The 13,728-nt window shown below is 37.7% G+C and overlaps 1 protein-coding gene across 1 annotated transcript; it reads left to right on the forward strand.

Moving 5' to 3' along the window:
• LOC140231980 (retinol dehydrogenase 8-like) lies at positions 1-5,096 on the forward strand. Its single transcript, XM_072312132.1, has 5 exons — positions 1-268; positions 664-843; positions 1,891-1,984; positions 3,551-3,692; positions 4,869-5,096. The coding sequence occupies exons 1-5, from the start codon at positions 1-3 to the stop codon at positions 5,094-5,096; spliced, it is 912 nt and encodes a 303-aa protein (XP_072168233.1).
• The last annotated feature ends 8,632 nt before the right edge of the window (positions 5,097-13,728 follow it).

Raw genomic sequence — 13,728 nt, forward strand, 5'->3', positions numbered from 1 at the left:
ATGGCTTCTGGAAAGAAGGTCACTCTTATCACCGGCTGCTCCTCTGGCATAGGCCTTGCCACGGCCGTCAGGCTGGCCAAGGATGGCAATTACAAAGTCTACGCCACCATGAGGAATCTCGCCAAGAAGGAAGCCCTTGAGAAGGAGGCAGGCAGCACCCTCAACGATAGCCTCTTCATTCTGGAACTGGATATCTGCAAGGAGGCTCAGATCGTCGAGGTCGTGCAGAGAATCCTGCAAGAAAACGGAAACCGTTTCGACGTTCTAAGTGCGTATAAAACTTATGCGGGAACCACTTCCTTCATTCGATTACTGATTCTTATAAAATATGTACTCAGTTTGTGTTATCAACTAAATTGTAAAAGATATCCAAAAGTGCTTTTGCGGGAATTCATAGTCGTAAAATATAAATGAAATAAAAAAAAAAAAAATCTCTTTTCACTGTTCCTGTACCACGCCCTCTTTAGTGTTCAACAAAGCATGCAAATGGCTGGTGCTGAGTGCATATCATGTCGTTTCGTCCTTCGTATATAGTGGCTGTCCCATTTATCTCTCTTCTTGCTAGGAGCGATGCATTCAATTGACGCACAACTTAAGTGAGTAACATGAAATGTTGTTTAATAACATGTATATGGAGAGTATACACGGTATCATCCCGCACAGTTAACAACGCGGCCTTCGGTCACTTCTCGCTGTTCGAAAACATGTCGATGAGTGACATGAGACAGATGGTGGAGACGAACATGTTCGGGACTTACCGCTTGACCCAGGAAGTGATTCCCATCATGAAGAAGCGAGAGACGGGTCACATCATCAACATAAGCAGTGTCGGTGGCATCATTGGTAAGCAATTTGATTAAGAGCGTGTGCGTGCCACAAGAACACGAAAAATTGCTCCCCTTGTCGACCTGTTTTGCGTCTGAGAAGGCGAGATGTAAAATCTCGACTTCTCTACATTTTGGGAGAGAAGGCAAAAAGGTGACTTGTGATATCTCGTCTAATCGACCTCTCGAAACCACGAAGGCGAAAAGACGAGATTTCACAACTCGTCTTTTGTCGACTACTCTGACACGAAAAAGCAAGAAGATGGTCTTACTTCGCTTTTTGCCTTCTCGGACCGCAGAAGTCGAGAAGCATATAACAAATTTTATCATATAATATATGATAAAATTTGTTATATGCTACAGTACGATATATTATATCGTACTGTACTCTTGAATAGTAACATTTTGTAATCCACTTCGAGTTCTTTTGCATTGCGCTCAATTCTGTATACTCTGTTCTTAAACACCGTTCTCTTGGACACGCACTAAATCGAATAAAGCAGGCGGATTCGACACGCAAACGTAGGCCTACGTGAGGATTGTGGACATTAAAGAATACAAATTTGGCTGATGCTTTTAATACCACTGAAAAAAAAAACCCGAGATAAATCCTTACCTCCTCGGGTCCTAAAATCTCTTTATTTCCATCGTGACTATCAGCGTGATTTAACATTACATCTAAATTTCCTGTTCTTTTGTGTTTTTTCGTTGTTATTGTTATTGATTCGCGAGAAAGAATACTTTATTCTGTTGGTTTGCTTATTACAAATCGCTTGTTTACATGCTGGTAAAACATGTATTACCTAATGAGTGAAATGAAATGCATTCAATTCAATCAACTTTATTTTGATTTAATTCAATTCAATTCAATTCAATTCAATTGAAAAGCAAAAATATAGAAATATCACTAAATCACAGAAATAAGCCTTCTGGATATCATAAACTGATATTCATAACATGCGACACCAAAATTGAGCTATGATACATTTTGATTTCATTTTCACTTCTAAAAAAATATACACTCCCGCATCCTTGTTGAACTTATCGAACTCATCACTTGCTACAGGCGTTCCATACAATGCAGTCTACGGTGCAACGAAGTTCGCCATGGAGGGCCTGACTGAGTCTCTCTACCCAGAGCTGCGGATGTTCAATGTGAAGTGAGTAGCTACCAAATTGTAGAGTTAGGGCCTTGACACGCCTATGAGCGAAGACCGATCGCCGACCTCCAGAAACCAAAAGTTTCTGGCGACCTTCGGCACCCAACCGCCTACCAAAACCCCCAAATTGACCTGTTACCGACCGTTTTTCAAACCATTTTATGACCCGTTGAAAATCACTTTGCAAACGGTTTGCGAAACCCCCCCCCAAAAAAAAAAAAAAAACCAAAAACGCACACACACACAAACAAACAAACAAACAAACCTGATGATGATGATTAGGTGACTGCTCGCAGAAACGTTTACAGATTGTTGACAATTGATTGGAAAATGGTCGGCAATTTTATTACGACCACTAGCAACTGGTGGCCTATTGGTTGCTGTTTTTTTCGTTGAGGTTCGGCAACATTGGTCCAGGATATCAAATAGGTAGGACTGCTCAGAAGTACTACTAGCTGTCAGTGAGTAGTCAACATGGTCCTTCCCAGAAAAGTTGAGAACACAGTTTTGAGTGTTTGCTTGTGAAGCATTTTGTAAACATTGTAGGGATTGCTTTGTGTGGTTGGGAAATGATGCGTGGATGAATATGGACTGCATCTAACACTTACAATACCCGGTACGTGGACGCAGTCACTCCAGAAAAAAAAAAGATTAAGTAGTAATTGTTAAACATGTATTCTGGTCGGCGGCCACTGGACAAAGTTATTGAAGGCTATCGGTCTTTAATTTGTCGGTAACTAGTCGGCAATTGGTCAGCAACTGGTTGACGACAAAACGATCTTCATGCTGGGGACCAGAAATCGCTGACAACCAGTAAAAAAAAAAAAAAAAGAGTTTTGGCACCAGTCGGCGACCTGCCGACTCTTTTCACTTCCAAAGCAACCTTTTGCCGACCCGCTCGGTTGGCAAAAATTTTTCGATGCAGCATCGAAAACATATAGCTGCCCAAAACCGATAGCGGCCCGGTCGCCGACCGCTGATAACCGACTTTCAAAAAAACATATTGCAACCTGTGAAAACCAGAGATTTCTGAGGTAACAGACGGGTCGCAGACTGATCGGCGACCAATCTTCACGTACAATGATAATAACAATAGAGAGACACTAAAGCGCTTATTCTACCTAAAAAGATACTCATGGCACTATGCCAAGGGCCATAATTGGGAACTACCACATTACTTGATCGCTTACACTGGCTCAGGAAACGATGAAACATTGAAAGCAAGCAGCAACGAAACTTGAGGCTTTAAAGCTTCTCCGTAGGTGGTGGCCAAATGACGACGAAAAGTCTTGTCTGAGAGTACAACCGTTGATGTTTGGAATATCAAACCACGGACCTTTTGAATGATTATCCGTGATTTAATATACTGCGCCACTAACAGCTCTTCCACGGCCTACGAACTGAATGAAAATATAACGATGTATAATGAGTCGTTTTTTTTTTCTTTTTCCCACTTATTTCGTTCCTTTGCCAGGGAAGAATTTCCCTTTCCTTCTTGTCCCGTCCAAAGTTCTGAAATCATTGTCCTTTCACGCTGACCGTTCTAACCGGCGGTTAAATTCGCAGGATCAACACTGTTTGCCCCGGTGCCGTGGCCACCAGTTTCCAGCAGAACATGTCTTCCAACAAGACTGGTACTTCCGATATATTTGATAAGGAAGCCGTGGACGCGGCCTCCAAAGACGTAAAAGATGCCAAGTCCGCTCAGGTAATGCAACCCCAAATCGTTAGCTTTATCAGGGGAATACCCTAGTTTGGTTACATACCGCCCTCAGCGTTGAAGACGTGCTTTTAAGTAATACAACTCGGCGGTACTGGGGGCAACTATAATGATCTCTATCTAAAACAACAACAACAACAACAACAACAAAATAATGACTCAGATTGAAGTAATTTGGGGTAAAAACTAAGTCTGCATTTTCTTCTCCTTCTTCCTCCACAATTACTGTCATTATTATCATCGTTAATATTCTCGTAGGTTTCATTTCATTTCATTTCACTTTCAATTTATTTCTATTTTTCTAAATGACAATATCGAATATAACAAAGTATATGATAACATCCGGCTAGGATGCACAATAAAACATTGTAGAAATATAGAACGTCGTGACCAATCCATGAAAGTTTGAATCTAAGTATAAATACTAAAGAAATATAATGAAACCTACTTAAAAACAAGCTTGTTAAGCTTGTTAAGCTTGTTATGTATTGAACAAATTGTACAGATCAGGATAAGGAGCACGGATACAACGTAGGACAACATATGAAGGGGTCGGTGCAATATAGTGCTAACCCACACAAGGGTCATTTTGAGATAATCGCTATTGAATGTTTGGAAAGTCCATACATTGTACATTAATAAAACATGAATGCAAGTATTTTTTTACCATCTTATTGGTTGAATTCAAATATGATATTTTCACGGAGGTTAAAGTGAAGGGTAAGGATCAGGAAAATGCATGCAACTCAATTTTGACAAAAGTGTGGATTAGCACTATATTGCACCGACCCCTTCATATATAAAACAAAAAGACAAGAAAAAATACTGGGGGATATCATATCAAATTTTCACAAATACAGATTAGGAGAACAAACCACATGCTGCAGACGGATTAACAGTTGTCATTATATCAATGTTGATAGTATGGTGTAATAATGCGATTTGGACAATAAACGAACGCGAAGCATCTTCAGCGAAGAAGACGCTGTTTACAGTGTGGTTTACTTGAAATTCGGACACGTTCCAGTATAGAAGTTAATGCAACGCCAACTTGACAGCTCTAACAACTGGGTTATAAAAGCAGTAATGATTATTCATGTCGTATCAAGATACAATCAAAGAATTGATCAGAGATCATATCATGATTATCATTCTCAATTACAGCTGATGACCGGATTCCTCAAGCTGGTCAGTGAGAACCTCATTCCACACGGACAGACTTCGGATCAGGTTGCCGCCGTCATAGCCGACTGCCTCACCGATCCGGAGCACAAGGTTCGCTACGGGACCAGCGACTACGGATGGGGCGTAATCAAGCAAACCTACGCCGACGGGGTCGGCGCGACCGGGGCTCTTGGATGGTACGAGATGATGAAGAAGCACCAGAAGTAGAGGATGATTATTATCTTATGCGTTATCGCGTGTCGGAATGTTCACTTTTAGCTAGTGTAGCAGGCCATTTTGGAAAGGAATTGGTATACATTAAAGGGATGGTACAGTATTGGTGGAGATGAAAATTGGGCTCTAACTTTTTTGTGAGATACCCAGAAAGCACTTATGAAATAGTACAGAGCATACCATTTTAAGAGGAATTCAAAGTTTATTTGATGAAAATCGGGTTTGGAATGCCTGAAACATCCAAAAACAAAGTAAAACAAAGAGACCGTAATAAAGTGTGGGTCCCACACTTATTTGAATCGCTCTGTTTTGGATATTTTGGATCAGACATTTCAAAACCATTTTTTATCAAATAAACGTTGAATTCCTCAGGGAATTACATGCTCTTTCATATTTCATGAGAGGTTTCTCATTATCTCACCAAAATGTTAGAAACCTGAAATTAGGTCCCAACCATAACGATACGATCCCTTTAAACCAAAAACAATGAAATCGAGAACTGAATCGAAAACATAATTGAGAATTTGAAAACGTGCATGACACCTAGATTTCCTTGGCTACATCTTCATCCAAGAAGCTGCTGAGATTCAGACAACGGTCCAATATAAAGCGTCGTCTTTACTTAGGTTTATTAGTGTGAAATCGAACTGTTATAGAGACGTAAGCTGTGGTGTGGTATAAATCTGTGTGATGGTTGCATATAACTAAAAAAATGTTAAAGTGTGAATGCTGTCAATTTCCTGTGTATCCAGCTCTATTTCGTCATTGTGAATTCAGCTGAGCATCCCATCAAAAGTTGCATTATACAAGGGGTAATGAACGACGAATCGGTGAAATGCAAATCCTTTACCGGTATAGGAACGTATGTCGAGCCGCGTCGTTATCGTCCTCTACCCGCTTCTGTGTCAGGGACTTTGCATACAGTGTACAACACTATGGGGTTCTTCTCAGCCGACGAACACTAAATTCATGGAAAGGGTAAAGAGACACAATGCGAAATATGAATTCAATATTTTTCTGTGTAATAGGGATGGCAAAATGCTCTCATACTGCACAGCTGATACTGCAGTTATCCTTGCCTTATATTTGTCATCCCTAGAAGTATTTTCGTCAAATCTGTTCGACACCTTATTCTACAAGCATGTTGAATGTATTCCGACAGTAAGCATCAGCTAACTTTTTGCTGCTTGCTCAATGGTGCGGTCAGTTATGTTACACTATATATTTTTGGTTTGGTTTGGTTTTCTTTCTTCATTTTCTTTCTCCAGTTACAATGACGAATCAATAAAAACTGATACAGAGTATGCCAAAGAGAGAGAGAGAGAGAGAGTAAAACATGAAAATCAATACAGGAATTGTCAAATTCGTATTTGAAACAACATCGTCCCTTATAACATACATAAAAAATCACCTATCAAAGGCATACTGTATTCGTGTATGTTTACAATGGAGAAATCGATACATGGGGCCATCATTAGCAAAGCTTGACATGGATGAGGCTCTGTCATATACAAATTCCTTAAAACACCAAGAAGCCTACACATATAATTATTAAAGGGATGGCATAGTGGGAGTGGGAAGTGGGATTTCGGGTTTCCAACTTCTTCTTTATTGTGAGATAGTGAGAAACCTCCAATGAAATATGAAAGAGCATATCATTTTAAAAGGAATTCAAAGGTTATTTGATGAAAATTGATTTTGAGATGGCATAGATATCCAAACAGACTGATACTAAACCATGAAAGGTGGGACCCACCTTTTATTAGGATCGCTTTGTTTTTACATTGTTTTGGAATATCTCAGCCATTTCAAAACTAAGTTTCCTCAAATAAACTATGGATTTTTTTTTCGAATGGTAAGCTTGTTTACATTTCATAAAGTGGTTTCCAAGTATCTCACAAAAGGTTAAAAGCTGAATTCTCATCTCAACCAACACTATCCCACCCCTTTATATTAACTGCTAAACCGTTCACGTTCTATACAGACGACAGAACAGCGGCTGCATGCTTTACAAGGAAAACATCTGCTTCTAGCCATTGGCCTCTTCTTATAAACTGTCATGGAAACCCCATATAGGTAATGATATGCACATGAAATGCACGTCGTATTGATAGCATAAATACACTTGCATCTTATTTTTTTATTTTCACTGCACATTAGCCTGAAAAACATTCTTTTATTTTTGTTCCTTACCTAAACTTTACGATTTTGTTCTACAATTCTTTTCAAGGGGTCCAAGACTTACAATCCAAGATTTGTAGTGGACCCCTCCATTTCTGTCGTAATCATAGCTTTGTACATATAGTTTGCTATTTCATTTCTGGTATTTTCAGTTCATGAAAAACACTGTATTTTGTTTGTCTTTTGCATATCATTTTGTTGTGTGTACCTGGCCAAAAAAAAAAAAATAGAAAGAACAGAAAAAAAAGGTATTTTGTTGGTGGAAATGAAGTAAATTCATTTCAATTCAACTCGATTCGAATAAAACACTTCTATTTCTTATTGCATTCATTCCTTCTAATGGCATTGATTACTTTTAACTCGTTTGAAGCATTCTAAACACGGTGAAAGTATCATAGAACGTGTTATAAACGTATTTCCTAAAATCCAGCCTCATCCGTTAAGGGTAGAATATCTCTACACATGTATTGTGAAGACGGAAATTATGCACTTTTTTTTTTTTTTTTTTGCACAGAAACCTCACACGAAACTGATTATACTTTTGTAATTTGTAATGTACAACTTGAATGGATGTGGAAAGCGATAGAGAAGTATTTCCAAGACTTCCAATCATGGAATATTTGACAATGTAAACATAATCACTTTGGGGAAATGCGTAAATACTGTATTTTCTCCTCTGTCCGATAACACATGTAGAGACAAGAAATCACACACCGTATGTTTAATTATATATGTAGACAAAGAGAGAGACAGTGAGACAAAGAGATATATATATATATATATATATATATATATATATATATATAGAGAGAGAGAGAGAGAGAGAGAGAGAGAGAGAAGGAGAGGGAGATAGGATTAGGGAGGGAGAGAATACATAAATTTCCATATGCGTCAAATTCGAACAGTGTATAAACAAGTGAGAAAGATCAAGTATTCATTAATTACGCCTATAAACTTGATGTATCCCTTTGTTCGTTAAAATTTGTGTTTTTAGTGATTATTTGTGGTTTTTGTAATCCCAGACTCATAGTCAGTGATTACGTATTTCATCCTCACTTATATTACCTGAATGTCTGACATGAGTCCACATAATTATACATACTCTGTTACAGTTCGTTATTCCGAAGGTTCGTTATTCCGAAGGTTCGTTATTCCGAAGGTTCGTTATTCCGAAGATTCGTTATTCCGAAGGTTCGTTAATACGAAAATGTGATAAGGTTTGTTATTCCGAAGGTTCATTAATCCGAAAATGAAATTAGGTTCGTTATTTCGAAGGGTCGTTAATCTGAAAATGAAACAAAGCTCATTATTCCGAAGGTTCGTTACGGACCCTATTTTATTTCGGATCAACGAACCTTCGGAATAACGAACCCTATTTCATTTTCGGATTAACGAACCTTCGAAATAACGAACCCTATTTCATTCTCGGATAAACGAGCCTTCGGAATAGCGAACCCTATTTCTTTTTCGGATTAACGATCCTTCGGAATAACGCCACGAATGTTCAGATTACCGAACCCTTTTTCACTTTCGGATTAACGAAAAATGAAACAAAATTGAAATGCTGCTTTTGATAAGTATTGTGATGGCATCACAGTATCCGTTTTCATGATTTGCCAAGTAAAAATGTCTAGATGTACAAGTCTCAAGGACAAATGTCAAAGGTCAAATTTGTCAGCAGTATAACTGGTTAGGATGTGTTAAAATGAAACAAACCAAAAAGGAAACTTTATATCAGTTGTTTAATTTTAAAGGAAATCTAAATCATGCATCAGGTATGTTTAAAGTGATTGGTTAAATAAACCATAAGTAAGTGTTTATAGGGGCTTTATTGACAACATTTTTCGCACATAAGGCAACCTTTTTATTTGAATTTGTAACTCTATGTTGAAACTAGATAAAGATTTGACGAATAGGCAGAACAACTTTAATTTTGTTTTATATTTAGTTTATTACATATATCTTTAATAGCTAAACTAAAGTTTAGTACTCTGAAGACATCAAATTATGGGAAATTTGATCCTAGGCAGCCATGGTTAAGTAAGTCTGTATTAAAATGTGTAAGTGAGAAAAAAAAGGGAGAAGTTGTTTCACATGTGTACAAAGGACCCTAGTGATTTCAATGAATATAATGATATTTTATGACATGTTTGCTTTATAAAAAAAAAAATAATATCTCATAAGGCAATCTCAGAATTGTCACGAAAAGATGAAAGGAACGTGGAAAGTTATGATGTTCTTAAAAAAGGAAATTATCAGAGCATATAGAAATGAAAATTTTAGAAAAAAAAAATAAATCAGAATTGAAAAAGATAGTGAAGTTAGAGCAGAGGAATTTAATGATTGTTTTGTGAATGTAGGTCCTGATGAAGATTAAGAAATTGCGTCCCTTCAAAGCCATTTTACATTAATTTGTGTTTGTCTGTGTGTATGATCCCTTTGCTGAATCTGTACTGGTGACCCCCCATGAATGAGTATGAAAAAAGTATGAAAAAAAGCTTTAGCGAAATAAAAGTAGGTTTGGTTTTGATAATATCTCAAATAATTTATTGAAAGCTGTTGCTCCTCAAACAATTTATCCTTAAGTTCATATTTTCAGTGTACCAATAAATATACTGGCACAAACCGTTAAAAGGGAAAATGGCTATAAAGGTAGTACCGATTTTCAATAAAATGCATGCTTTACTTTTCTCTGATTATAGGCCTTCACCTTCATTTTTATCTTTATGTACATTGTATAAGATACTTGATTAAAGATTATGAAAGAACAGCCAATTTTATCCAAAACCAAAATATATTTCTTAAAACACAATTTAATTTCGTCAGAATCATTCAACCCCATGTGCAATACCATATTTCATTGGGGAAAAAAGAAGAAGAATGTTTCTGCTATATATGGATAATCATAGACACACCGTGGGTTTTCTTCTAGACTTCTAAAAGGCCTTCGACACAATCGACCATGAAATTCTTTACAAACTGAATCAGACGGTATACGTGAGCCGGCCTTTGCGTGGTTCAGCATTTGCCTGTCGGGCAGGCAGCATTATGTATGTTTGAAGTCGTGTTAGTCTCCCTATACATTTCATATGGTGGACCACACGGATCCTTATTCGTAAGACCCCTCATTTTCTTTGTTATACTTTAATGACATAGCACACTCAACTCAACTCAACTAAACTTTTGACTTATTACATTATTCGTCGAAAATACCTCTTAATACTGTCAATGTTAAAGTAGTGAAAATAGCTGGATTCAAGCTAATAAATCATCCCTGAATTTACGACAAAAAAAAAGCAATACAAACACCACAGTATATGCCATTCGGTAATTCTAGATAACCCTCGCGGTCACATCGTATTTAAGCAAATACCCATCAAATTACGGATTACTTGCGTTGAGAAGCTCAGTCAGGATCAAATGATGAAATAATTGATAATCAAAAAGAAAGTTTTAGGATGCATTTATGTTTGAAATTTACGTGCGCACACTGATTCGTGTGTTTTTTTCTAAAAAAAAAAGCAATATTCTTTTATATGAAATGATTTGTATTTAACGAACAAGAGAGTTTTGATTCACAAATTGAATGATTGTAAACTGCCCAAACTAGAAATATAACTGAAGGTGATTAATACCCCCGCCCCGTGACGACAGTCTTACCCAAGGAATGATCTTTCCTTGATCTTCTGCCATTTAAATGCCGTTACCATGGCAACGCAGCTTCCGACACGTCCAAAAAATATGTCTTCCACATCTTCCCACCAAGATCAAGGTGTGTGCCACATTTCATAAGCTTTGATCAAAAAACTGAGGAAGTAGTTAAATCCGCAAGATCTTTCCTTGATCTTCTACCATTAATATGCCGTTACCATGGCAACGTACTTTCGGGTACTGTCGAAAAATATGTCTTGCACATCTTCCCACCAAGACTATTGTGTGTGCCACATTTCATAAGCTTTTGTCAAAAACTGAGGAAGTAGTTCAATCCACAAGATCTTTCCTTGATCTTCCGCCATTAATATGCCGTTACCATGGCAACGCAGCTTCCGACACGTCCAAAAAATATGTCTTGCACATCTTCCCACCAAAACCAATGTGTGTGCCACATTTCATGAGCTTCAGTCGAATACAGAGGAAGTAGTTCAATCCGCAAGATCTTTCCTTGATCTTCTGCCATTTATATGCCGTTACCATGGCAACGCAGCTTCCGACACGTCCGAAAAATATGTCTTCCACATCTTCCCACCAAGATCAAGGTGTGTGCCACATTTCATAAGCTTTGATCAAAAAACTGAGGAAGTAGTTAAATCCGCAAGATCTTTCCTTGATCTTCTACCATTAATATGCCGTTACCATGGCAACGTACTTTCGGGTACTGTCGAAAATTGCGTCTTGCACATCTACAACCAAAGGCACACATCTGTACCAAGTTTCATGGAAATTGGGCAAAAACTGAGGAAGTAGTTTGCAACACAAAATTTCCATCATTTTGGCTCAAAATATGTGAGCTGTTACCATGGCAACATACTTTTTGTCACTGTCAAGAAATGTGTCATGCTGACCTATATCCTAAGACAAACATTCAATATGAATTCCATGAGAATTGGAAGAACACTGATGAAGCAGTTTTGCCATGAAGCATTTTGCCCTATATTTTACCAATAACATGCCGTTACCATGGCAACGCACTTTTTGCCACTGCGGAAATATGTGTCTTGCACATTAACATATTGAGATGAACATCTGTACCTAATTTCATAAAAATTGATCAAAAACTGTGGGAGGAGTTCGCGACGCAAGATTTGTACCCATTTTTGCCCATAATATGCCATTACCATGGCAACGTACTTTTGGTACTGTCAAAAAATAAGTCTTGCACATCTACAACCCAAGGCACACATCTGTGCCAAGTTTTATGGGAATCGGTTGAAAACTGAGGAAGTAGTTCGCGACGCAAGATTTGCAACGGACCGACGGCCCGACCGACCGCCCGCTGATTCCTATATACCCCCTTCAAACTTCGTTTGGCGGGGGTATAATTATCGGTTATCGACAGACAATTTATGAAAGACAAGAAAGAAGAATAGCAAATTAAGTGGTGAATGCAGCTATCCAAACTCTAACCAAAAATCAGGGGTTAAATGAAAGAAACTGATGTAAACAAGTATGGCATTATTTCTTTTTTCAAGTCATTTTCAATATAAAAATACATAACTATAGCTTTGGTTTGTTGTGATCCTGAAACAATACTGTTTCACCTTTGTTTCACCCTTTTCACCTTTTTGTTTGCCCTGACAAGACCGCTGGTGTTTTGCAGTTTTCATGTTTCATTTATAGTTATCACATGTTATGTAATACGTGTTTATATACTCGTTCACAGTCTTCACTTTGTTATTGTAAAAAAAGTTATATTTTTTTCAACTTAACAGAATAAAGTTTAAGTTCAAGCCTTTAGCATGAAAGCATGATACTTGGTATAAACCCTTGTGATGCTTGTATTAGAATAAAGATTTATCACTAAATGAAAATCAACAGCAGCGTGCTATTTCTGCGGTGATTCATAGTTTGTCTTTCGAGTTTTGCATTTGATTTTTTTCTTCTTACGTGGTCAACGTAGGGAAACAATCATACGACATCAAACATGCACTTTACCCTATATACAAAGCCCGTGTGATAGCTGTGTGTGTTCATTTTGTTTGCACAAATACTTCAGATCAAATATGAGGAATTTCAGCACTCGTATCGTGATTGTATTGTCATGTGAACTGGGGCTTGAAGGTTTAGAAATTTTTGCTCGCCGGAACATCTATAGAACACACGAGAATTGAAGGAAGGTACAATGACTCAGCAGTTTTCTTGTTCATTATCGATGTACAGTACTTGACCAAAAAAAAAAAAAAAAAAAAAAAAAAAAAGGAAAAAAAAAAAAAACCGGGATAATTTTACTGAAGAAGAAGAGTATTATCCAAAATTACCCTTCCACCAAAAACTCAGTTGACATGTTACATGGATCAGATCACTAACTTCAACTGTGAATTATTATCCAAAATTACCCTTCCACCACAAACTCAATTAATTCGTTATATGGATCAGGTAACTAACTAACTACCACTTGTGAGTTACGACAGGACTGCAAGAGATAAATTGGTTGTAGATGGCTCTTCACGTAATACCCCATGTGCTAGGAAACACCGTGGAACGTCGGTTACACGTTCTTAACAGGGGAGCTGGGGTTCGAGACCCACAGTGACTGTGTGTGTGGCTTACATCCCTCTGGACAAGGTACATTATATACAGTGCACTCCCGTTATAACGAAATGCTCGGGACCGGCAGTTTTCTTTCGTTATAACGAAATTTCGTTATAACCGAACAAATACAATATAACGAAAACAAGGAAACCACGTATATATATCATATTCTGTTTGCTGAATACTCATCATACAC

The sequence above is a fragment of the Diadema setosum genome, chromosome 8 (genome assembly GCF_964275005.1).
Source record: "Diadema setosum chromosome 8, eeDiaSeto1, whole genome shotgun sequence".
Taxonomy (NCBI): Eukaryota; Metazoa; Echinodermata; class Echinoidea; order Diadematoida; family Diadematidae; genus Diadema; species Diadema setosum.

Bases quoted from the DNA above. Each gene is read 5' to 3' on its own strand.
- LOC140231980 (XM_072312132.1), top strand. From the start codon at position 1: ATGGCTTCTGGAAAGAAGGTCACTCTTATCACCGGCTGCTCCTCTGGC. The intron at 269-663 runs GTGCGTATAAAA...CATCCCGCACAG, and splicing joins AAACCGTTTCGACGTTCTAA to TTAACAACGCGGCCTTCGGT. The intron at 1,985-3,550 runs GTGAGTAGCTAC...TTAAATTCGCAG, and splicing joins CTGCGGATGTTCAATGTGAA to GATCAACACTGTTTGCCCCG.